Source organism: Dama dama, chromosome 5, assembly GCF_033118175.1.
Source record: "Dama dama isolate Ldn47 chromosome 5, ASM3311817v1, whole genome shotgun sequence".
NCBI classification, from domain to species: domain Eukaryota; kingdom Metazoa; phylum Chordata; class Mammalia; order Artiodactyla; family Cervidae; genus Dama; species Dama dama.
In genome coordinates, this window is record NC_083685.1 from 79,515,723 (window position 1) to 79,542,795 (window position 27,073).

The 27,073-nt window shown below is 44.3% G+C and overlaps 1 protein-coding gene and 1 pseudogene across 1 annotated transcript; both read left to right on the forward strand.

Annotated features, from left to right (window-relative positions):
- Window positions 1–743: 743 nt before the first annotated feature.
- On the forward strand, window positions 744–1,679 carry LOC133055572 (olfactory receptor 4D2-like). Its single transcript, XM_061140726.1, has one exon. The coding sequence runs from the start codon at window positions 744–746 to the stop codon at window positions 1,677–1,679; it is 936 nt and encodes a 311-aa protein (XP_060996709.1).
- A 14,049-nt stretch (window positions 1,680–15,728) lies between these two features.
- On the forward strand, window positions 15,729–26,918 carry LOC133055573 (eosinophil peroxidase-like; annotated as a pseudogene).
- Window positions 26,919–27,073: the final 155 nt, after the last annotated feature.

Genomic DNA, 27,073 nt, shown 5'->3' on the forward strand with positions numbered 1-27,073 from the left:
ATAAAAATCATTATAGAAGCTGGAACAAGGGAGGATCTTTAGAGTAGGAGAATACACAGAGGAGAGTGATTACCATCTATTATTCCAGACACTGTTCTTGGAACCTCATGTGTTACTTTACTTAATCTCATAGACCAGCAGTCCCCAATCTCCTTGGCATCAGGAATCTGCATTGTGGAAGACAGTCTGTATTCCACAGACTGTGAAGAGGGAGATGGTTTCTGGATGACTCAGGCGTATCACACTCAATGTACTCTCTATTTCTAATTGGCTACTGCTGCTGATCTGACAGGAGAAATCAATTCAAATCCTGAAGGTTGGGGACCCCTGCCGTGGATTATTTCTACTAAGAAAATGTTTTTCCTGTAGAAGTGGAAACTGAGATGCAGAGAGATCAAGCAACCAGCTCAAGGCCAAATCTAAAGGAAATAGAGGCTGTGAAATTTGACTGCAGGTCCTTTGTACTCTGAGTATCTTCCCACCAGCATATGACACTGAATCTTTGAAAGGCAAGTTACATGTGTCACTGGATGGCTCTAAGATATCTCAAGAATGTGTATTCCAGCACCAACTAGTGAACTCTCCAGAGACAAGGTCATTTAATCACCACCTGGTATTACAATCTACACATAAACATCCATTATCTAGACCTGGACCATAAAAGCACTAAAAGGACAGGAAACAATTTCATGCATCTCTCTCTCTCTCTGGTGTGTTTCCTTTAGGTGTATGGAGAAAACACCATGGCATCAGGGAACCTCACATGGGTGTCAGAGTTTGTCTTCCTGGGGCTCTCCCAGACTCAGGAGCTCCAGCTCTTCTTGTTTCTGGTGTTCCTGCTTGTCTACACCACCACTCTCATGGGAAACCTCCTCATCATGGTCACAGTGACCTTTGATTCCCGGCTCCAAACACCCATGTATTTTCTGCTCCGAAACTTGGCTGTGTTAGAGCTCTGTTTCTCCTCAGTCACTGCCCCAAAGATGCTGGCAGACTTCCTCTCTAAGAAGAAGACCATCTCCTACCAGGGCTGCATGGCTCAGATATTTTTTTTCCACTTTCTGGGAGGTTCCATGGTCTTCTTCCTCTCAGTGATGGCCTATGACCGCCTTGTTGCCATCTCCCGGCCCCTCCACTATGTCACAATCATGAGCACTCAGGTTTGTGCTGGGCTAGTGGTGGCTAGCTGGGTGGGAGGCTTCATCCATTCGATTTCCCAACTGGCTCTGATGCTCCCACTGCCTTTCTGTGCCTCCAACATCCTAGATAACTTCTACTGTGATGTTCCACAAGTGCTGAGACTCGCCTGCACTGACACCTCCTTCCTGGAGTTCCTTATCATTTCCAACAGTGGGGTGCTGGTCCTCATCTGGTTCCTCCTCCTCCTGGTCTCCTACTCGGCCATCCTGGTGATGCTGAGGTCCCACTCTGAGAAGGCGAGGAGGAAGGCAGCTTCCACCTGCACTACCCACATCGTCGTAGTGTCTATGGTCTTTGTCCCAAGCATTTACCTCTATGCCCGGCCCTTCACCTCCTTCTCCATGGACAAGGCTGTGTCCGTTAGCCAAACTGTCATGACCCCCATGCTCAACCCCATGATCTATACCTTGAGGAACCAGGAGATGCAGGCAGCAGTGAAGAGATTAGGGAGGTGCTGGCTATCTTATAGAAAGGAGTGATAGAAGGGTGAGTCACTTTGACTTTCTTTTCCATTGATAAGGTAGAGAGAGAGTTGCTATATGCCTCTTCATAGCTTTGGAAATGTTGCGAAGTTCATCTTAGAACTTTATAATTTTGAAATTAAGCAACTGAGATTTTTAGGAAAAAGGAAAATATCCTTATTATTTTTGTGTGAAGGTTGATTTGAACATTCCGATGACAATCAGATATGTTTACTTGGAAACCCACACCATCCTTTCTCTCTTTTGGGCATTTTCCTCTTAGGATGACAGAATTTCCCCAGAAGAGCAGTCCTGTTTTCTGCATTTTGACCTCTTTGCCCAATAACCCTTTTGTTCTTTGTCCAGAATGATATAGTGCAGAGCTTGAAGACTTAGCCATAAACTGGGAGCTTTTGACCCACTACTTAACACACTAGTACCCTGGAATGATCCACCTGGTCTCTCTTGGAGTCATGAATTTCCTCACCAAGCTAGCATAAAACAATATCTGTCTCATTAATCTCACTTTTGTTAAAGATTCAAATAAAAATGTATAAGATATATTTTGTAAATCATAGAACCTATGTAAGGATTCTTTTCATGGTTATTATTCTGAAAACTATACTTTATCAGTTGAGTAGTGTTTTGGAAGTAGGGCAGATATTCCTCTGTGCAGTGAGGGAGGTGTGGAGAGGGTGAGGGCTGAACTCCAGAGGGGCCATGCAACATGCCTAAGGGTAATATTGAGATTAGAGAGAGATATTAACTGAGGGCTATGTCTGCAAGACTCTGACTACTTACAGCTATTACCACATCCACCCCAATCTTCAGATTCAATACTTCTTGCAACAGGAATGGGAATATCCACTCACTTCCTCATTCATTAATTTGTATTTGTAATTATTCCAGCATCCATTTGGGACTTAATGCACTACTTTATCCATAGAAAGTGCTCTATGAAGGTTTGTTGATTATCTATCTCTCTATACACTCCTCTTCCCATTGCTCTTTCCCTCTCTCCCTCCATACATGATTTCCACCAGTTTAGTCTTCCTTACATCCATCTGAGCCATTCCCCCCAATTCACTGGTGTGCCTTGCTTTCTTTTTGCTTGGACTTTCATATCACACACCTGTCATGTCTTTCCTCCACTATCAAACTGGGGCTTTGGGGTCAGGTTATTAGAGTTGAAGAGAAGAAAGAGTTTATGGTTAGAGTTGCAAGGGGCTATGAACCCAACAAATTTAAATAAAAAGAAGCTGTTTATTTTAATGATGTAAAGCTGTCACTGAAATAAGGTGAAGTCAGGTATTACGGGAATAAACAACTGTCAAGACTGACACAGCTGGTCCTCCTCCCCCCTCCCTCCATTCATCGTTCCCTGCCTATGCAGTCACCTGTATATGGCTCAAATAGGAGCCTCTCCCGAGAAAGCTGAACTTCTCTTTCTGCTTTCACACTCAGCTAGCTCAGTCTCTCTGGATTCAAATTCCAAAGTCTTTTGTTGAGGTTGGACCATGTATCCCAAGTGGCTGAGGAATGTAGGGGTCATGTGACATAAGTCCACCCTTTGAGCAGGGATTGTGGGTGAGGGTTGTTCCCTGAGAAGGAGCTTGTGGGTGCCAACTCCCCCAAAGTATGTCTCTCATGAAAGGAATAAGCAACACACCTCTTACATGGCACAATCAAAGAAACTTGTCATTGGTTATGTCTAGACATTCATGTTTTTATTCATTCATCAGATAAGTATTTACTGCCTACAATTACTCCTTCTATTCTACTTTGTTCTCTTTGCCCACTAGGTCTTTGGGGAAAGTTCCTGAGTTTGTTTGGCTGAACCAATTAAAGGAAGGACAGGAGCCTGAGGAAGTAGAGCATTCTAAGAGGACAGGTGGCTGTAGCTGTGGCAGTGGCAGGGGCTGACCCAGGAGGAGCCATCCGCAGTTTCTGAGAGAGCTGGAATGGAGAGAGAGCTAAGGGCAGGAGGAGGCATCTGGACACCCAGGGACAATGATGCCATGCCTGCCTGCCTGGATCTCCACCCCTGGCCATGTCTTCTAACTGCATTGACACTGGGACATACCAAGTGCAGGGCAGAGGGTGCCCGTGCAAGACATAAGTGTTTTCTGTTTTCTTGTTGAACTTAAAAACAACAATTAAACTGATGAAAGGTGCTTATTATAATTACCGTGTTCAGGCAACTCTAAATAATGTCAGCACTAAAATACTCCTTCCTGTCAGATGGGTTGTTCCTACCACCCTAGTCTTCATAAACCTGTGTGTTTGTGGGTACAAATGTGCATGCATGTGTGTGTGTGTGTGCAACAGACAGATGGGGTCCTGAGAATCTGGGGGTAAATTAGAATTAGGGAGGGAAGATCAAAGGTATTATGAAGGGGAGTGTTAAGTGGTTGAAAGGTGATCACATATTCTTTTGGGCTCTTCAAGGGTGTCAATAAAGCAGGCGAAGGCTTGGGTGAGGGAAAAGGTTGAGTTGAAGCCTGTCTCCCATGACAGAGAATGTGCCCCCAAGGTCCCCTGTACAGCTCTCCCAAGAATCTGAACATGGGCCCATGGGCCTTTGCTTTGACCAGCAGCATGAACTTGATGTAGGAGATAGATGGGCTCCAGGTTGGACATTTACAACTGGCCTCCTATTTACATTTCATGGGGTACAAAGAAGTAGGCTTCAAGCTGGATACTTAAAACTGTTAAAAGGATTTTCCGAGACAAGAGATAGGTGGGCTCCAGTTAAGGCATTTACAATCAGCCTTCTGTTTGCCCTCCAAAATGGAAGTAACAACAGAAACAGGGTATAATAGGCAGTGTTTCTCTCTTGTATACACCTTAAGGTAATAATCATGGCAATGGTCAAGTCGTGACAAGGGCACAGAGGGGAAAACCTTGTTCGAGAGAATGATTAAGGGATCTGCTTCCTCCCTCTTCTGGGACAAGGGAGACACTACACATGCACAGAAAGACTCCTTGTGGGTTAAAAGTCAGGGGATAACACCAGACCATGATGAGTCTTGCTTCTCCAAGAAGCCTTCACTTTGAGATCCACCGTGGCTGAGGTGTGCATGTGCACCCTAGGGGAGGGTCCCAGAGTGGATCAGGTGTAAGAAAAGAAGCCAGATATTTGGCCTGAGTTCAGCTCAGTTCAGTTGCTCAGTTCAACTCTGTGACCCCACGGACTGCAGCACGCCAGGCTTCCCTGTCCATCACCAACTCCTGAACCTTGCTCAAACTCATGCCCATTGAGTCGGTGATACCATCCAACCACCTCATCCTCTGTCTTCCCCTTTTCTTGCCTTCAATCTTTCCCAGCATCATGGTCTTTTCAAATGAGTCAGTTCTTTGCATCAGGTGGCCAAAGGATTGGAGCTTCAGCTTCAACATCAGTCCTTCCAATGCATTCAGGACTGATTTACTTTAGGATTGACTAGTTGGATCTCCTTGCAGTCCAAGGGACTCTCAAGGGTCTTCTCCATCACTACAGTTCAAAAGCATCAATTCTTCAGCACTCAGCTTTCTTTATAGTCCAACTCTCACATCCATATGTGACTACTGGAAAACCCATAGCTTTGACTAGATGGACATTTTTCAGCAAAATAATGTCCCTGTTGTTTAATATGCTATTTAGATTTGTATTTGCTTTTCTTCCAAGGAGCAAGAATCTTTTCATTTCATGGCTGCAGTCACCATCTGCTGTGATTTTGGAGCCCAAGAAAATAAAGTCTCTCACTGTTTTCATTGTTTCCCCATCTATTTGCCCTGAAGTGATGGGACCAGATGCCATGATCTTAGTTTTCTGAATGTTGAGCTTTTAGTCAGTTTTTCACTCTCTTCTTTCACCTTTCTTTCACTCATTAAGAGGCTCTTTAGTTCCTCTTTGCTATCTGCCATAAGGGTGGTGTCATCTGCATATCTGAGAGTATTGATATTTCTCCTGGCAATCTTGATTCCAGCCTGTGCTTCATCCATCCCAGTATTTCACACGATGTGTTCTGCATAGAAGCTAAATAAGTAAGGTGACAATATACATCCTTGAAGTACTCCTTTACCAATGGAACCAGGAATAGAAACCCCTGGAAGAACTGACATGTAAATGACCGAATCGCCTCTTTATTTTTTTTTTTTTTCATTTATTTTTATTAGTTGGAAGCTAATTACTTTACAATATTGTAGTGGTTTTTGTCATACAATGACATGAATCAGCCATGGATTTACATGTATTCCCCATCCCGATCCCCCCTCCCACCTCCTTCTCCACCCTATTCCTCTGGGTCTTCCCAGTGCACCAGGCCTGAGCACTTGCCTCATGCATCCAGCCTGGGCTGGTGATCTGTTTCACCCTAGATAATATACATGTTTCGATGCTGTTCTCTCAAAACATCCCACCCTCGCCTTCTCCCACAGAGTCCAAAATTCTGTTCTGTACATCTGTGTCTCTTTTTCTGTTTTGCATATAGGGTTATCGTTACCATCTTTCTAAATTCCATATATATGCATTAGTATACTGTATTGGTCTTTCTGGCTTACTTCACTCTGTATAATGGGCTCCAGTTTCATCCATCTCATTAGAACTGACTCAAATCAATTCTTTTTAATGGCTGAATAATATTCCATGGTGTATATGTACCACAGCTTCTCTATCCATTCGTCTGCTGATGGGCATCTAGGTTGCTTCCATATCCTGGATATTAACTGTGAATCACCTCTTTACTGTGCTCCTCCTCCCTGGAGGTGATGCTCACACCCTTTCTCTCCAGGTGTGCACATCTGCCTTGCTTCTATCTTAACTAAATAAACCATTTCTCTGTGTGTTCTCCCACTTGTTCTTGTGCTATGTCTCTAATAATAAACTTGTACCTCCATTGACAGTTTCTGCCTTCATGATAAATGCATATTTGACTGGGGGCAAAGATCCAGGGAAAAGAACTTCTAGTCTCTAGTCCTTGCTGCTCTGGTGGCTAGTGTTCCTGATTTTCATCCAGGTTGCCCAGGTCCAATCCCTTGGCTGGAAATTAAGATCTCACCATCACTGCTCACAGCTGCCTTGCTGAGACCAAACTGACAGAGCAGCCACAATGACCAAGAGACCTGCTACTTTGCACTGGGAACTATCATGAGCAAAGTTCGTGTGGTTTCACTGTCTCATCCTCCCCCATCAACACCAGACAGGAGGGGCTGGAAAGAGGAAGGAAGAAGTGTGAAGGACTGACAAGCAATAAATGGACAAATAAGTAAATAAGATAATTTCATAGAATAAAAGCTTTCAAGGAAATGCTTGGGAGTAAGTGACTGGTAGGATGGGCAGTATTATAAAATGTGGTCAGGGAAGCACTCTCTGAGGAGGGGATATTTGAGCAAAGACCTGGACAATGAGAAGGAGACAGTCAGACAAAGGTCCGTGTGATGGGCAAGTATTCTAGAAAGAAGAAACACCAAGTGCAAAGGTCCTGAGGTAAGAACGAACTTGGTGCCCAAGGAGAACAAAAGAGGTCAGCATAACAGGAGTGTGATGAACAAAGAGGCTCTTGGGAGGAGGCGAAGTCTGAGGTGTTGTGTTAGTTATCTACCACTGCAGCTGAAAACAAAGTAATCGTGTTTTACCTCTCACAGCGTCTGTGGGCCAGGCATTCTGACAGGGCATGGTGGAGACAGATCATCTCTGCTTCCGGATGTCTTGAACTTCAAATGGAAGACTCAAAGGCCAGGGACAGAATGGCTTGCAGTTTCATTCACTCACATTGTCTAACTGTTGAGGTTGGTGTTGGCTGGATGCATAGGTGAGGCTACTGATGAGTCTCGTCATGTGGCCGGGGGCTACCGTCACAGCATGGTAGCTTCCAAAGGACAAGTGTCCTGAGAGAGAGCGAGCCAGGTAGGAGCTGAATTCTTTTTACATCTAACCTTGGAAAACACATAGCATCACTTCCACCGCATTCTATTAGACAGAAGTGAACAATCAAGGGAGGGGAATTAGATTCCATTTTTTGAATGAGGAATGTCAAAGAACTTGTGGGTGTACCTTTTAAATACCACAGATTGGCCAAGAACCAGATCATGAAAGAGTTTGAGTTTTATTCTAACTGTGAAGAAGGAATTCATAGGGCCTGGACTCCATCTTAGGCCTGCTCATGCTGATCATGCTCGGCCACCTCTCCAATGGACTCTGAACTCCGTGTTTAGTGTCTGTGGAAATGACAACAGACGTATAAGACCGCCTCTGGACGGGAATCTTGAAGATCATATCCAGATTACTCATCGCCTAAGAGAACACATACACTAATCACCCCTTCCTCCAGACAGGCCATAAATTTTTCTGTACCTGTTGGAGTGTAACCTCGTGCTTATTGATTATTGGCTAATTGTTTAACTGTCTGAGCACATGGCACATGAGTGATGGGGTTATTGGGATTGTATTTACCCTTCCTTAATTTATGTAAGTCTCAAGGAATTTGGGGAGGTGGGTTTGGACATGTACACATGGGGTATAAAAGATTTTCACAAATGCTGATCGGGGTCCTTGGCTAAGAGGAGACTCTGCCTTGGGCCCGATGGTGTAATAAACTGCACTCTACTATCTGCATTGTCCTTCTGAGTGAGTTTGTTCCCCAGAAAGCATGGCTACAACAACTGCAGTGAAAGTATTAGGAGTGTTTGGGTGTAGAAGGGAGTGGTGGCACTATAAAATTTATATTTTAAATAGGCCATATTGGTTTCCGGGCAGAGGATGGTGACAGGGTCAAACCTGGTGGAGCGGATTAAGAACTTGACTTGGATTCAAGTTCCTACACTAGTCAGCTGTTGGTTTCAGTCACCCAGTCGTGGCCGACTCTTTGTGACACCATGGCCTGCAGCACGCCAGGCCTCCCTGTCCATCACCAACTCCCAGAGCTTGCTCAAACTCATGTCCATCAAGTCAGTGATGCCATCCAACCACCTCATCCTCTGTCATCTTGGGCAAATCACCTAACACTGGAGGAAAAGAAGAACCTCTTGCGTTTATATGGATTTACCTAGAGCTTTTTCCTTCCTCGCACCTGCAAGGGCATGTTTGTTTCATGCTTCTCCTTTGTTAGATGGCTGTTTTTGTTCACTACTATAACCCTACCACCAGCACAGGCCCTGGATGGGAAGACTCTCCATACATTTTGGTTAAAAACATAAACAAATAAATAGTACTGTAAATCCCTCATTAGTCCTGGAAGACGGTATACATCAGCCCAATTAGCCTTCAGTAATTGGGAGAAGCATCAGGGGAGCGCCTGGCCCCATCTCTTCTGGGATAAGCCTGTGCCCACGCTGGATGTGAGGCCTGATTCCATCATCACTGCCCAGATGGACACAAAGGAAGTGAAGAGCTGCCCTAGCCCAGAGCCCAATACAAGTGACAGACCCAGGGTAGCCCACTCTGATGTCAAGTCAGGTTGCATTCATGAGACTTGTATCCTCCAGGGATGAGGAAGAGCAGAGAAGGGTCTCATTTCTCCCCATGACCATCTCAGAAGACTGAATTGGGGGTATAGGAGGGGAAGAGGGGAGAGAGAGAAGCCCTCACTCAGCACAAAGGTCTCTGGCTAGCGGATCATCTTCCCTTGACATTGGATGCTGACACCTGCCACCTCCAGTGATGTCAAGACACTGGGCCCACTGACCCCCAAGCTCATAACCACACCAGAAGCTGAGGGGGCTGTGACTGGGGTGGGGCGGGACAGGCAGGGATAAAACCTGTACAGTCTTTCAAGTCATTGTTTGCGTTTTTGAGCCTTCTAAATTATAAGTGCCCCAGGCAGAGACTATTGCATTCAATGGGGTGTCTAAATTCCTACATCTTTCAGACATTCATTCTTTCCTGAAGTATTGAGATGCCAGGAGGCAGAAATGGATGCCTCAGGACCTTTCTGGTGGCATCTATGCAGCTAACACTCTCAGGCTCTGGGACACCTCCCCTGCCTGCTTTGCTCCACTGGCTTTCATCCCACGTGCAGTGGCCACCCTAGAGGTGTGCGGTGGGGATGGGAATGGGAGCAGCCAGGGAGGCCTGTCACCGCCCCCTCCAGGCCCTCTTGGGGGGACCTTCTCAAGCCTGAGGCCGCCTCACCCATTAACATCTCAAAACTCACTACTGGACACTTCATTGCACTCCAGAGAGAAGAAATCCAGCTCCACCCACCAGAACGCCAACACAAGCTTCCCTAACCAGGAAGCCTTGACAAGACACCTGTCCAACCCCACCAATAGCAAGGAACCTCCACAATAAAGAGGAGCCACAAAGTGCCAGAATACAGAAAGGCCAACCCAAACATAGCAATCTAAACAAATGAAAAGGCAGAGAAATACTCAGCAGGTAAAGGAACATGATAAATGCCCACCAAACCAAACAAAAGAGGAGGAGATAGGGAATCTACCTGAAAAGGAATTCAGAATAATGATAGTGAAAATGATCCAAAACTTGAAAACAAAATGGAGTTACAGATAAATAGACTGGAGACAAGGATTGAGAAGATGCAAAAAATGTTTAACAAGGACCTAAAAGAAATAAAAGAGAGTCAATATATAATGAATAATGCAGCAACTGAGATCAAGAACACTCTGGAGATAACTAACAGTAGAATAACGGAGGCAGAAGGAAGATAGGATAAGTGAGGTAGAAGATAGAATGATAGAAACAAATGAAGCAGAGAGGAAAAAAGAAAAAAGAATTAAAAGAAATGAGGACAAACTCAGAGACCTCTGGGACAATGTGAAACACCCCAACATTCGAATCATAGGAATCCCAGAAGAAGAAGACAAAAAGAAAGAAATGATGAGAAAATACTTATGGAGGTAATAGTTGAAAACTTCCCTAAAATGGGGAAGGAAATAGTCACCCAAATCCAAGAAACCCAGAAAGTCTCAAGCAGGATAAACCCAAGGCAAAACACCCCAAGACACATATAAATCAAATTAACAAAGATCAAACACAAAGAACAAATGTTAAAAGCAGCAAGGGAAAAATAACAAATAATACACAAGGGGATTCCCATAAGGATAACAGCTGATCTTTCAATAGAAACTCTTCAGGCCAGAAGGGAATGGCAGGACATCCCTAAAGTGATAAAAGAGAAAAACCTACAACCCAGATTACTGTACCCAGCAATGATCTCATTCAAATATGAAGGAGAAATCAAAAGCTTTACAGACAAGCAAAAGCTGAGAGAACACAGCACCACCAAACCAGCTCTCCAACAAATGCTAAAGATCTTCTCCAGACAGGAAACACAGAAAGGGTGTATAAACTCGAACCCAAAACAACAAAGTAAATGGCAACAGGATCATACTTACCAATAATTACCTTAAATGTAAACGAATTGAATGCCCCAACCAAAAGACAAAGACTGGCTGAATGGATACAAAAACAAGACCCCTATATACGTTGTCTACAAGAGACCCACCTCAAAACAAGGGACACATACAGACTGAAAGTGAAGGGCTGGAAAAAGATATTCCACGCAAATAGAGACCAAAAGAAAGCAGGAGTTGCAATACTCATATCAGATAAAATAGACTTTAACACAAAGGCTGTGAAAAGAGACAAAGAAGGACACTACATAGTGATCAAAGGATCAATCCAAGAAGAAGATATAACAATTATGAATATATATGCACCCAACGTAGGAGCACCACAATATGTAAGGCAAATGCTAACAAGTATGAAAGGGGAAATTAACAATAACACAATAATAGTGGGAGACTTTAATACCCCACTCACACCTAAGAATAGATCAACTAAACAGAAAATTAACAAGGAAACACAAACTTTAAATGATACAGTAGACCAGTTAGACCTAGTTGATATCTGTAGGACATTTCACTCCAAAACAATGGATTTCACCTTTTTCTCAAGGGCACATGGAATCTTCTCCAGGATAAATCACATCCTGGGCCATAAATCTAGCCTTGGTAAATTCAAAAAAATTGAAATCATCCAAGCATCTTTTCTGACCACAATGCAGTAAGATTAGATCTCAATTACAGGAGAAAAACTATTAAAAATTCTGAACAGCACACTGATGAATAACCAACAAATCACAGACGAAATAAAAAAAGAAATCAAAATACGCATAGAAATGAATGAAAATGAAAACACAATAATCCAAAACCTATGGGACACTGTAAAAGCAGTGCTAAGGGGAAGGTTCATAGCAATACAGGCTTACCTCAAGAAACAAGAAAAAAGTCAAATAAGTAACCTAACTCTACACCCAAAGCAACTTGAAAAGGAAGGAATTATGAACCTCAGGGTTAGTAGAAGGAAAGAAATCTTAAAAATTAGGGCAGATATAAATGCAAAAGAAACAAAAGAGACCATAGCAAAAATCAACATAACCAAAAGCTGGTTCTTTGATAAGGTAAATAAAATTGACAAAACATTAGCCAGACTCATCAAAAAAAAAAAAAAAAAAAAGGGAGAAAAATCAAATCAACAAAATTAGAAATGAAAATGGAGAGATCACAACAGAAAACACAGAAATACAAAGGATCATAAGAGACTATTATCAGCAACTATATGCAAATAAAATGGACAACTTGGAAGAAATGGAAAAATTCTTAGAAAAGCAAAATTTTCCAAAATTGAACCAGGAAGAAATAGAAAATCTCAACAGGCCCATCACAAGCACGGAAATTGAAACTAATCAGAAATCTTCCAACAAAGAAAAGCCCAGGACCAGACGGCTTCACAGCTGATTTCTACCAAAAATTTAGAGAACTAACACCTATCCTACTCAGAATCTTCCAGAAAATTGCAGAGGAAGGTAGACTTCCAAACTCATTCTATGAGGACACCATCACCTTAATACCACAACCTGACAAAGATGCCACAGAAAAAGAAAACTATAGGCCAATATCCCTGATGAACATAGATGCAAGAATCCTTAACAAAATTCTAGCAAACAGAATCTAACAACGTATTAAAAAGATCATACATCATGACCAAGTGGGCAGGAATGCAAGGATTCTTTAATATCCACAAATCAATCAATGTAATACACCACATTAACAAATTGAATAATAAAAACCATATTATCTCAATAGATGCAGAGAAAGCCTTTGACAAAATTCAACATCCATTTATGAAAAAATAACCCTCCAGAAAGCAGGAATAGAAGGAACATACCTCAACATAATAAAAGCTATATATGAGAAACCTTCAACAAACATTATCCTCAATGGTGAAAAATTGAAAACATTTCCCCTAAAGTCAGGAACAAAACAAGGATGCCCACTCTCACCACTACTATTCAATATAGTTTTGGAAGCTTTGGCCACAGCAATCAGAGGAGATAAAGAAATAAAAGGAATCCAGATTGGAAAAGAAAAATTAAAACTCTCACTGTTTGCAGATGACATGATCCTCTACATAGAAAACACTAAAGACTCCATCAGAAAATTACTAGAGCTAATCAATGAATATAGTAAAGTTGCAGGATATAAAATTGACACACAGAAATCCCTTCCATTCCTATACATTAACAATGAGAAAACAGAAAGAGAAATTAAGGAAAAAATTCCATTCACCATTGCAATGAAAAAAATAAAATACTTAGGAATAAATCTACTTAAAGAAACAAAAGACCTATATATAGAAAACTATAAAACACTGGTAAAACAAATCAAAGAGGACACAAATAGATGGAAAAATATACTGAGTTCATGGATTGGAAGAATCAATATACTGAAAATGAGTATACTACCCAAAGCAATCTATAGATTCAATGCAATCCCTATCAAGCTACCAACGCTATTTTTCACAGAACTAGAACAAATAATTTCACAATTTATATGGAAATACAAAAAACCTCGAATAGCCAAAGCAATCTTTAGAAATAAGAATGGAACTGGAGGAATCAACCTGCCTGACTTCAGGCTATACTACAAAGCCAGTCATCAAGACAGTGTGGTACTGGCACAAAGACAGAAATATAGATCAATGGAACAAAATAGAAAGCTCAGAGATAAATCCACGCACCTATGGACACCTTATCTTTGACAAAGGAGGCAAGAATATACAATGGAGAAAAGACAATCTCTTTAACAAGTGGTGCTGGGAAAACTGGTCAACCACTTGCAGAAGAATGAAACTAGAACACTTCCTAACAGCATACACAAAAATAAACTCAAAATGGATTAAAGGTCTAAATGTAAGACCAGAAATTATAAAACTCCTAGAGGAAAACATAGGCAAAACACTCTCTGACATAAACCGCAGCAGGATCCCTATGACCCACCTCCCAGAATATTGGAAATAAAAGCAAAAATAAACAAATGGGACCTAATCAAAATTAAAAGCTTCTGCACAACAAACTATAAGCAAGGTGAAAAGGCAGCCTTAAGAATGGGAGAAAATAATAGCAAGTGAAGCAATGTACAAAGAATTAATCTCAAAAATATACAAGCAGTTCCTGCAGCTCAATTCCAGAAAAATAAACAACCCAATCAAAAAATGGGCCAAAGAACTAAATATATATTTCTCCAAAGAAGACATACAGATGGCTAATAAACACATGAAAAGATGCTCAACATCACTCATTATCAGAGAAATGCAAATCAAAACTGCAATGAGGTACCATCTCACACCAGTCAGAATGGCTGCTATCCAAAAGTCTGCAAGCAATAAATGCTGGAGAGGGTGTGGAGAAAAGGGGACCCTCTGACACTGTTGGTGGGAATGCAAACTAGTATAGCCACTATGGAGAACCGTGTGGAGATTCATTTAAAAACTGGAAATAGACCTGCCATATGACCCAGCAATCCCACTGCTGGGCATACACACTGAAGAAACCAGAATTGAAAGAGACATGCATACCCAAATATTCATCACAGCACTGTTTATAATACCCAGGACATGGAAGTAGCCTAGATGCCCATCAGCAGATGAATGGATGAGAAAGCTGTGGTACATATACATCATGGAATATTACTCAGCCATTAAAAAGAATATATTTGAATCAGTTCTAATGAGGTGGATGAAACTAGAGCCCATTATACAAAGTGAAGTAAGCCAGAAAGAAAAACACCAATACAGTATACTAATGGATATATATGGAATTTAGAAAGATGGTAATGATAACCCTATATGTGAGACAGCAAAAGAGACACAGATGCATAGAGCAGTCTTTTGGACTCTGTGGGAGAGGGCGAGGGTGGAATGATATGGGAGAATGGCATTGAAACATGTATATTATCATATGTGAAATGAATCTCCAGTTCAGGTTCAATGCATGATACAGGGTACTCAGGGCTGGTGCACTGGGATGACCCAGAGGGATGGGATGGGGAGGGAGGTGGGAGGGGGGTTCAGGATGGGGAACACATCTATACCCATGGTGGATTCATATCAATGTATGGGAAAACCAATATGATATTATAAAGGAATGAGCCTCCAATTAAAATAAATAAATATATATTAAAAAAACAAAAAAGAAAGGAAGATATTAGTACTAGCCATTATAGTATTGTTTTTTCTGAAAGAATTCATGTCAAAGTATCTTTAAGAGCAATACAGCTTAATGTAGCTCTATGTATTGACCTATTTCACATTTAAGAATTTATCAGTTTTCTATTCATATGTCAATATCACAATCTATCATCTATCAATCTATCAGCATCTATTTATTAATTTTTCTTCCATTGCTCATTTCATTACCCAGTTCTCTATTTATCATCCATCACCTAGCAACCAATCCTTGCATCTATCAATAAGTTCTGTTATCTAATTATCCATTAATCTGTATAAACCAATCTATCATTTATCTCTCTGGAGGACCTGGTGGGGTCTGAGTCAGCCAATCTGGTCTGTTCCCCTTTCTTTACTCCTGGAATCCTCAGGATCCAGGCAGGAGAATATCTCTGTAGGAATGACAGAGATGGACAAAGCAGGAAAAGTGGGACAAAGCAGGAAAGGGGAGGGGAGGGCAGGAGAGGAGGAGAAGCTGCTTTAACTCCAGTGGGCGAAAGCTGTCAGCCTCTGAGTCCTGGGTTGGCTCTGACATGTGTGGGCTCAGTGCACCACGTTGATTGCTCCCCCACCAGGTCCAGGCTGTCTCCAACCAGATCATGCGCTTCTGCAGTGAGAGGCTGACCTCTGACCTCAGCTGCACCCTTAAGTTCATGCAGTGGGGCCAGTTCATTGACTATGTCTTGGACTTCACCCTGAGTCCACAGACAGAGTGGCCTTCACTGAGGGTGTTGACTGTGACAGGACCTGTGCCCACCTGCCCCTTTGCTTCCTCATCAAGGTACGTACTGAGGTCTCCCAGGCTCCATCCCCGGCCAAAAGCTGGGGCTGGGCATCTGGAAGCCTAGAGCACCTGCCTTAAGGAGCTGCCCGAGATGCTGGAGTATCAGACAGTGAGAAGATGCACAGTCTGACACAGACACCTAGTTCTGAATGTATTTGAGGGATGAGGGTGGGGCAACTGCCGGGAGATTTGGTGCAGGCTTCACAAAAGGGGAAGCAAATAAGACTGGCCTTGACCTGTGGGTCCCATTCCAACAGGGGAAGCCTGCGGACTGCTGCTTTTGGAAGCCTTTAGAGTCTCTTAGCTCTTGTCCTTCCCTCCCTTTGGGGTAGGCCGAGGCCCTTGCAGTTCCCACCAATTCTTAGGGTCCAGTTGGGAGGACAGTGTTCTGTTTCATGCTGAGAGCAAGGATGCTGTGGGACACAAGGGAAGAAAGACAGACTCTAGGGAGCAGAGACCCCACACACACTCACATGTTCACTCACACTTACTGTTCTTGCAGTGTGTCATGTGAGGGCCCCTAGCTGGCTTCTTCCTCCAGCATCTCTGGGGAGCCATCCCCTATCTTCCTGGTATACTGTTACTGGCTTCACTGGTGGCTCAGATGGTAAGGAATCTGCCTGCACCATGGAAGACCAGGGTTCAATCCTTGGACCGGGATGATCCCCTGGAGAAAGGCATGGCAACCCACTCTAGTATTCTTGCCTAGAGAATCCCATGGACAGAGGAGCCTGGCAGGCTACAGACTATGGGATTGGAAAGAGTCAGACATGACTGAGGACTAGCACTTCTGACTGGTAAATCTAACACAGCAAATGCCACCTTAACTTAGAGTTACATTACTCTATGTGCAGGCCTGTGCTCAATGAACTGCCAGCTTCCTGCAGCCTGTCTGGAGTTTTCTTGATCCTCACGATCTCCAAGGCGACCAGCACAAGAAGGGGCTGATGTCTGTTGAACTGAGTGGAGTGAAAGCAACACAAGCCTTCATGTCAGAGAACTAGTTTCTACTCCCTCCTCTCCCACTGAGGAGTTGTCCTTCCTCTCTCTGAGCCTCAGTTTCCCTGTCTGTAACATGAGGTTCTAAGGCCTCATCCATATCTAACCTTTCATGACTCTACAGCACCAAGTGCTAAGGATGCTCAGATAACCTGATGAGCAGCCTGAGTCTGGATGAGTCAAGGAGGATTTCCTGGAAGAAGGAAGTTTTTGCTTTTGTTTTTTAACTGGAGTATAGCTGTTCTGCATGTTGTTAGTTTCTGCTATAAAACAACTTGAATCAGCTGTATGTAAACATATGCCCCTTCCCTTCTCAGCCTTCACCCCACTCCTGTAGGTATCACGGAGGCTGGAGCTGAGCTCTTGTGCTATACATACAACAGCTAAGAAGGGAGTTTTGAGCAAGGCTCTGAAGCACGTGGGGGATGACCTGGAGGAGTGAGCTTGCGCAGGAAGGGCCCCGGTGTAAGTGACTTCTCTTCCACCTCGGACCCCACACAATGACCCACACATCACCAGTAAGCAAGACTGCATCTCCTTCTTCCACTTGGCACAAAAGCAAAAAAAGTCCGCAACCAGATCAATGGACTCACCTGCTTCATGGACGCCAGCATGTTGTACGGCAGTGAGATCACCCTCGCCATGGACCTCTGCAACCAGACCAACTTCCTGGGGCTTCTGTCCCTCAGCACCCACTTCCAGGACAACGGCCAGGCCCTGCTGCCCTTTGACAACCTGCACGATGACTCTGCCTTCTTGCCGACTGCTTGGCATGCATCCCTTGCTTCCTGGCTGGACAGACTCAGGGATGGACAGTCTTGTCTCCTTAGGAAAAAGCCAGTCCCAGGTTCCAGGAGGGGAAGACCAGAGTACTCCATGCAGGGGTCCATGGCTTCAGACCTCAATATTAGGCACACATATCTGTGCATGGTTCCCAGAATCAGTATGTTGGAAGGAGTTCTTTAGCAAAACCGGTGTGTGTCCAGAGATCATCACTTGACTCTCTCCACCGATAAGGGGCTCATCCCCTCCACAGTCCGTCTGGAGCGGTGCTGATTGTATAAAAAGGCCCCCTCATTTTGATCCAGCGTCCATCTGTTGCTCTTCACCAAGCTTCTAGACCCTCAGAGAAGAAGCTCTCGCTCTTTGACACAGTAATAGCCTCTTTAAATACCTGAAAGCAGCTTTCACTTCCACCTAATTTTTCTTCTGCAGGCCTAATTTCCTTAGAAGCCAGTTTCCTCCCTGGACTATCCAGAAACGGGCACTTGGTACCTTCTGCCAGGTGCATAATCCGAAATTTCCTGGGGATCTTCCCCCGCCCCCACCCTTGCTCTCTATCATCATGATGGCCATCACTTCTGGTTATTTAAGATATTTGAATATGCCATCTCTCATCATTATAGCCTGTCATCACCCTCGTTTTGCAGACTAAAAGCTCAACAAAGATAACTAACGAACTCCAGAGCAGAATGTCTGATGGCAGAGTGCACGCGGGGACTGGAATCAGTGTAGTGGCCAGGTCTGGGCTCTTTCCACTCTACTCCACCACCTCCTTCCTAGGGAGTTCGCTCCAGCCCCCTTTCTAAGGACTGTATGTTTCTTTGTTCCTGTTAAGAGCAGCAGGCTCCTTGGTCTACTGAAGAATAGATTGAATAAGACCACACTCAAAGGCTTAACTCAAAACCAGCAAATGACCTTCAGGACGGCACTTTCCTTCCCGGCCTCGAGAAGAAAGCCTGACTACAGAAACAGACTCTGCCCGACTCTCCTTCTTTCTCCTTCCCTGGGGCTCCCTGGGGCTCCCTGGGGAGAGCACCATAAAACCAAGCCCAATGCTAAGGAGAGGTCCAGCGCCCAGGAGAGACCCTGCAGAGGGATGCAACTCACTGGACAGGTGGACTCAGTCTCAAAGGCAAGGCTCCTAGAATCACCCAGGACCCCCACCAGCCAAGGCTCTGGTCATCCTGCTAGGCAGAATCATCAGGCAAAGGTTTTGCTGCCCCAAACCAACAACTGCCCCATGCTTGCCCATTTTACACAAATCCCTTCTAGGAACTTAGGAACCTGAGACTTAGGGACCGCTGTCATCCCCCTCCTGGCCTGTTGTGTGGGTCAGAGGAGCCTCGCAGCAAAACTGAGGAGATGGAGGTCCAGTGAGGGCCAGGAATTTGGCCCAGGTCACTAAGCCTCACCGCCTCTTTCTAGTCCCCAGAGCTGTGTGTGTCTGCCTTATCAGAAAGATGATTCTCTGGGAAGGACTGTGGTGACTCTGAACTTGGAGTTTTCGGGGTGACACCTGGTCAAGAGAAACCCCAAAGCTGGCAGTCATGCACACCCGGCTGGCGACTGAGCTGAGACACCTGAATCGCTGGTGGACTGGCGACAAGCTGTACCAGGAGGCTAGGAAGATCGTGGGGGCCATGGTCCAGGTAGGGGGCCCTGGGCCCCAGCACCCCTTAGGAGCCATGAGGAGGCACAAACCAGATAGATGTGCCTCAGGTCAACTAGGTCTGGTGTTCCTGATCTACGACCTGTCCCCTCAACTCTGCCACTTACTCACTCTGTGACCCTGTTCATGTCACCCAACCCCTCTGGGCATCAGTATCCCTCATCAGACAGTGGGAAATTAATGCTGTCACAATTAACATAATGCCAAGAAAGAATCAAAATATCTGAGCAGTCCTTCAAAAAAGCAAAAAATCTGTCCAAAGACAATGGAGTAGGTGGGCAGCCACCTCCTCCATCTTTTCTTCCAGATCCTCCCCTACCAGGACTTTCTACCCCTGGTTCTGGGAGAGAACAGGGCCAGAAAAACCATGGGACCCTCCTGGGGGTTACCACACCAATGTCTTCACCCTGGCCTTCGACTTCAGCCACACCACGCTCCAGCCCTTCATGTTCTGCCTGGACAGCCAGTACCAGGCCTCAGCACCCAACTCCTGAGTCCCACTCAGCTCTGCCTTCTTTGCCACCTGGTAGATCGTGCAGGACGGTGACCAGGTTCCCCAGGTGCAGGTGGGAGTCGGGGGTGGAGCCCAGCTTAGTGCCAGGAGGCCAGGCCTCTGCTGATCATCTCCCCAGGACCGTGAAAATAAAGCAGGTGCCACCAACACCTTCGGTCATGAGTCTGCCACCCACTCCAGATTAGAGGATTTCTAAAAGGGGAGGAGATGGGTGGCTGTGCTCCTGAAATGAGCTTGCCTTCCTCTCCTTCTCAAAGAAGTATGTGAGAGGGGAGACTTCCTGCCCAGCCAGCTCCAGACCCCTTTGTGTCCGCCCAGGCCTCTGTTTCATGACACAAACCTGACAGATGCAAGTGACTGGCTTGTCCAGCTCTGAGCTAGCTTGGCATTGTATGATGACCCTTGGGGCTTCCAAGAGGCTGGTCCAATCTGTGCTGTTCATATTTCCTGACACCCAGTGGCATTGACCCCTTCCTCCAAGGCCTCATGGCCACCACCCCACCAAGCTGAACCCTCAAGATTCCAGGTTCGTGATGAGCTTCAGGACCAGCTGTTTCGGCAAGTGAGAGTGATCGGTCTGGACTTGGCTGCTCTACATGCAGCCAGGACCACAGCCTCCCAGGTGAGGGGGCTGCTGGCCCCTCCTCCCTGGCTGCCCCTGAGCAGGGCTGCTGGTGATGGTAGTGGAGAGCAGGGTGGGTCAGGGAAGATCCTTGGTGCCTCCTTTGTGACTGGAAAGCCAGTCTACAGGATGTGCCTCCTTTCTGACTGGAAAGCCAGTCTACAGGATGTGCTGAGGCTGATGCAGTAAAGCATCCCTGGGACCTCCTTTTGTTGTCCTGTCACATCTTCTCCATTCTCATCAGAGTCTCTAGTTTTAGGGACACATCAGGTTTGACACAGGTGCTGAACAAGGACATCAGGACTTTCCAAGTAGGAAAAAAAAAACCACACACAGTAGCTTTAAAAGGCAGGGAAGAGCTGCCCCTGCCCACCACCCTGGCAAGATCCAGGAAGTCCCACGGATATAGAAACTGGATCTTGGCTCTGAGTGGGGAAAGGCAAAGAGCCTGAGAAGTAGGGAACCAGTGGAATCAAAGTAAGCCTGCCTCAGTTGTTCGGTAAGGACACAAAAAGATTTTATCCCAGGAAAGAGGAAAACTTAGGCACTTTGCTAGGATCTTTAATGGACATTAACTCTTCCAGTCCTCCCAATGACCTTGAAAGCAGCTGTGACAGCCATTTTTATAGATGAGGAAATAAATTCAGAAACATCTAGTAATTGGCCCAAGCCCACATAACTAGGAAGTAGTACAATTCGAATCAGGTTCAAAATTTCTCCTTTCGTCCTCCTGTTCAGTCCACTCTGTTTTTGTTGTTGTTTATTCACCAAGTCCATCCGACTCATTGCAACCCCATGGACTGCAGCACATCTGGTTTCTCTGTCCTTCATCATCTCCCAGAGATTGCTCAAATTCATGGCCATTGAGTTGGTGATGTCTTCTAACCATCTCGTCCTCTGCTTCCCCTTTCCCCTTTTGCCTTCAATCTTTTCCAACATCAGGGTCTTTTCCAATGAGTCAGCTCTTCACATCAGATAGCCAAAGGATTGGAGCTTCAGCTTTAGCATCAGTCCTTCCAATGAATATTCAGGGTTGAATTCCTTTAGAATTGACTAGTTGGATCTCCCTGCGGTCCAAGGGACTCTCAAAAGTCTTCTCCAGCACCACAATCCCAAAGCATCATTTCTTTGGTGCTCAGCCTTCCTTATGGTTCAACACTCGCATCCATACATGACTACTGGAAAAACCATAGCCTTGACTATAATGGACCTTCGTTGGCAAAGTGATGTCTCTGCTTTTTAATATGCTGTCAAGGTTTGTCATAGCTTTCCTTCTGAGAAGAAAGCATCTTTTAATTTCATGGCTGCAGTCACGATCTGCAGTGATTTTGGAGCACAAGAAAATAAATCTGTCATTGTTTCCACTTTTCCCCCTTCTATTTGCTATGAAGTGATGGGACCAGATGCCATGATCTTAGTTTTTTGAATGTTGAGTTTTAAGCCAGCTTTTTCTCTCTTCTCTTTCACCCTCATCAAGAGGCTCTTTAGTTCCTCTTTACTTTCTGCCACAGGAGTGGTATCACCTGCATATATGAGGTTGTTGATGTTTCTCCCAGCAATCTTGATTCCAGCCGGTGATTCATCCAGCCTGGCAGTTTTCAGGATATACTCTGCATATAAGTTAAATAAGCAAGTGATAATATACAGCCTTGTTATACTCCTTTCCCAATTTTGAACCAGTCAGCTATTTCATGTCCAGTTCTAACTGTTGGTTTTGACCTGCATAGAGATTTCTCAGGAGACAGATAAGGTGGTCTGGTATTCCCATCTCATTAAGGATTTTCCACAATTTGTTGTGATCTGCACAAAGGCTTTAGCATAGTTAATGAAGCAAAGGTAGATGTCTTCCTGGAAACCCTTGCTTTCTCTATGATCCAACGAATGTTGGCAATTGGTCTCTGTATCTTCTGCCTTTTCTGAATGGAACTTGTTTATCTGGAAGTTCTCAGTTTTCAGTTCAGTTCAGTTCAGTTCAGTTCAGTCACTCAGTCGTATCCGACTCTTTGCGACCCCAAGAATCGCAGCACGTCAGGCCTCCCTGTCCATCACCGACTCCCGGAGTTTACTCAGACTCATGCCCATCAAGTCGGTGATGCCATCCAGCCATCTCATCCTATCTTGTCCCCTTCTCCTCCTGCCCCCAATTCCTCCAAGCATCAGGGTCTTTTCTAATGAGTCAACTCTTCGCATGAGGTGGCCAAAGTATTGGAGTTTCAGCTTCAACATCAGTCCTTCTAATGAACACCCAGGACTGTTCTCCTTCAGGATGGACTGGTTGGATCTCCTTGCAGTCCAAGGGACTCTCAAGAGTCTTCTCCAACACCACAGTTCAAAAGCATCAATTTTTCGGCGCTCAGCTTTCTTCACAGTCTAACTCTCACATCCATACATGACCACTGGAAAAACCATAGCCTTGACCAGACGGACCTTTGTTGGCCAAATAATGTCTCTGCTTTTTAATATGCTATCTAGGTTGGTCATAACTTTCCTTCCAAGGAGTAAGCGTCTTTTAATTTCATGGCTGCAGTCACCATCTGCAGTGATTTTGGAGCCAAAAAAAAAATAAAGTCTGACACTGTTTCCACTGTCTTCCCATCTATTTCCCATGAGGTGATGAGACCAGATGGCATGATCTTAGTTTTCTGAATGTTGAGCTTTAAGCCAACTTTTTCACTCTCCTCTTTCACTTTCATCAAGAGGCTTTTTAGTTCCTCTTCACTTTCTGCCATAAGGGTGGTGTCACCTGCATATCTGAGGTTATCGAGGTTCTCAGTTTTACATACTGCTAAAGCTGAGGGATTTTGAGCATAACCTTACTAGCACGTGAAATGAGTACAATTGTGTGGTAGTTTGAACATTCTTTGGCATTGCCCTTCTTGGGATTCTTTCCAAACCTGTGGCCACTGCTGAGTTTTCCAAATTTGCTGTCTTATTAAGTGTAACACTTTAACAGCATCATCTTTTAGGATTTTAAATAGCTCAACTGGAATTCCATCACCTACACTAGCTTTATTCATAGTAATGCTTCCTAAGGCCCATTGAACTTCACACTCCAGGATGTCTGGCTTTAGGTGAGTGACCACAGCATCATGTTTATCTGATCATTAAGAACTTTTCTGTATAGTTCTTCTGTGTACTCTTGCCACCTCTTCTTAATCTCGCCTGCTTCTGTTAGGTCCTTACCACTTCTGTCCTTTATCACACCATCCTTGCATCAAATGTTCCCTTGATATCTCCAGTTTTCTTGAAGAGATCTCTAGTCTTTCTCATTCTACTGCTTTCCTTTATTTCTTTGCATTGCTCATTTAAGAAGGTCTTTTTATCTCTCCTTGCCCTTCTTTGGAACTCTATATTCAGTTGGGTATATCTTTCCCTTTCTCCCTTGCCTTTCACTTCTCTTCTTTTCTCAGCTATTTGTAAAGCTTCCTCAGACAACTAACTATTGCCTTCTTGAATTTTCCTGTGAGATGGTTTTGGTCATGTCTTCTGTACCATGTTACAAACCTCCACCAGTAGTTTTTCGGGCACTCTGTCTACCAGATCTGATCCCTTGAATCTGTTTATTACTTCCACTATACAATCATAAGGGATTTTATTTAGGTCATATCTGAATGGCTTAGTGGTTTTCCCTATTTTCTTCAATTTAAGCCTGAATTTTGCAATAAGGAGCTCATGATCTGGGCCACAGTCTGCTCCAGATCTTGTTTTTGCTGACTGCATAGTGTTTCTCCATCTTCGACTGCAAAGAATATAATCAATCTGATTTTGGTATTGACCATCTGGTGATATTCATGTGTAGAGTTGTCTCTCTGTTGTTGGAGAAGGGTGTTTGCCATGACCAGTGTGTTCTGTTGATATAATGATGTCAGGGGAAGGCTTTGGCCAAAGCCTTGCTTATCTCTCCCTCTCCCAATCTCCTAACTTCCTGTCTAAATGCAACCTGAAGCCCCATCTGCCTCTGCTAATCTCTGGCAGTGTATAGTAAAAGGTGGGCAATTCCTACTGCACCTAACGTAGGACCAGGCAGGCACATAGCAGACACTCAAGAACCTGAGTGTCTTTCCTTCCCTCCGCTTTGGTGCTCTGATAGGGTGGTGGCGCCTCCCATTGGAGATCTGAGATTGCTAGCTGCCCAAGTTAGCCACACAGCGAACTCCTATTCCCTTTAAGCTGTCTCATCCTAACTCTTGCAGTCTCCACTAATCCCTTCCCAAGTCCAATACCAAATTTTGGAGTTGGAAGGCCTGGTTTGAGCTCCATGGAATGTTGGGGTGACCTTGGAAAAGTCACAGTTGCTCAAGCTCAGCAAATACCCATTGATAACATGAGGATTATTAAGTACTTCAGAAGTGTGAGGATCCTGAGAGTTATTCACACAGCAATGCCTATTAATGGGAAACATCATATGGTTTTCCTTTGTTCAGCTTGAGGATGGTGTTTGGGAGTGGTAGTTGAGTGGACAATGTTGGGCTGCAGTCTCTTTGGGTCATGGCAAAGCTATCTCCTATCTTGATGGTCCCATCATATCATGTGATTTGGTCCTGGTGTGAGATCCTGATGGCTCAGAAATCAATATGGCTAGTCTTTGTTAGTTCCTGAGTGGGTAAAAAATATTTTTTATTTTAATTAAAATTTTAATTTTAATTAATTTTTAAATTTTAATTTTTAATCTAAATGTTTAATTTTAATTAAATTTTTAAATTTTAATTTAAAACTTAATTTTAAATTATATTGATATAATTAATATATCATAAATTTACCCTATAAAGTAAATAATTCAGTGATTTTAGTATAAAGTTGTACATCATATGTAATTTCAGAACATTTTCATTACTCACAAAAGAAACAGTAATAATAGTCACTCCCTATCCCCACCCCAGCCCCTGACAATTACTAATCTAGCTTTACATGTTTGCCTATTCTGGACCTTTCATATAAATGGAATCATGCAGCAGGTGGTCATCTTCTGAGCAGCTAAATTTTATCCATGGTCTTCATTTCTTGGTTTGTTCATTGATGTACTCATTCAGTCATTCTACAAATCTGGAAGTCTTTATATTCTGGGTACTGTCTTACTTGTGTCTAGTTAATGCCATGACTGTATCATTGTGGTGGTGAGTGTTGGTTTACAACAGCTTCCTACATTAGGACATACTCCTCAGCGTCCACACAAAACACAGTTGTCTGCTCAAATTGAAAACCAGAGAGCAGTGCTTCGGTTTTTGGAAAGTTCAAGGCCTCTTCTGCCAGCAGGGATTTTGTTCTGCTCAATATTGCCTGACCACACAGCTCTCCTGGGACAAATCAAGACAAATCGTGGTGAGCAGAAGCCAATGGGAATCCACAGGGGGAAGACGAAACTGCTCCTGCTCCTTGACCTACAGGGTATAATGCTTGGAGGTGCTTCTGTGGACTCTCCCAGCCCCAGAATCTGGCACAGCTTAGCCGGGTTCTGAAAAACGAGTGTTTGGCAAGGAAGTTCCTGGATCTGCACGGGACACCAGACAACACTGTCATCTGAATCAGGGCCATCACAGAGCCTCTTTTGCCAGGGGCCCGAGTGGAGTGTCTCCTGGCTTGTCTTTCTGAGAACCAGTTTCGAAGAGCCTGAGATGGAGACAGGTAAGTGACCCACCCCTAAAGGGACCAGCCCTGGAGGCAGGGCAGAAAAGCACTAGAACTTCAAGACTTGATGAGAGAATATTCTTTTTAGCTTCATTGCTTCCTAGTTCATAGGACCTGAGACCAGGAGGCTCGGTCAGAGGGGAGAGGCCACTTACCTGAGCTGCCTTAACCCAGGAGACAAACTTCTCAGCCTGGCTCTTTCAGGCTTGAGGGTCCCAGAAAACACAGGCATAAAGAGCTATTAATAAATCTGGTTTCCCGCCAACAAGTTTGTGGTTTAAGACTTGACTCCTCATTTGGATTTAGCACTGACCTGGGTTCAAATCCAGTCCTGGATACTTAAAATTACTGTGCACTTAAAACCAAGGCAATTTATCTGACCGCTGAACACATTTCTTCCTTTGTATGATGGGAACCATACCTATTTTGCAAGGATTTTGGAGAACTGAATGAAATAATGTCGCCCTGTGGTTAAAATACCTCACGCAGAGCAGGTGCTCACTCTTGTTCATCCCCTGCAACCTTCACCCACGTCTCTCTACTGTCCTGGTAGGTTCTGTGGGCAGAATCAAGGTGTTTTCACTGAGAGACAGCGTGTGGCCCTGAGCCACATCTCCTTGTCTCGAACTGTGTGTGACAACCCTGGTATCACCCCTGATCCAAGGGACATCTTCAGGGCCAGCTCTACTTTTGGGGCTTTGTGCCCTGTTCCTACATCCCCAGCCTGAAAATATCTGCCTAGAGAGGCAGATGAGGCCTCCACAAGTAAGAGGGCCTCCTCCGACAGCCTGGGCTGGTTCAGGCCTTCTTATCTGTCCCTGGGCAGGACAGCTCAGTCCTTTCAGGCCTCTAAGCAGCAACACAGAACTTGCCTCTAGGGACAGGACATGCTTTCCCAGTGTCTCCCCA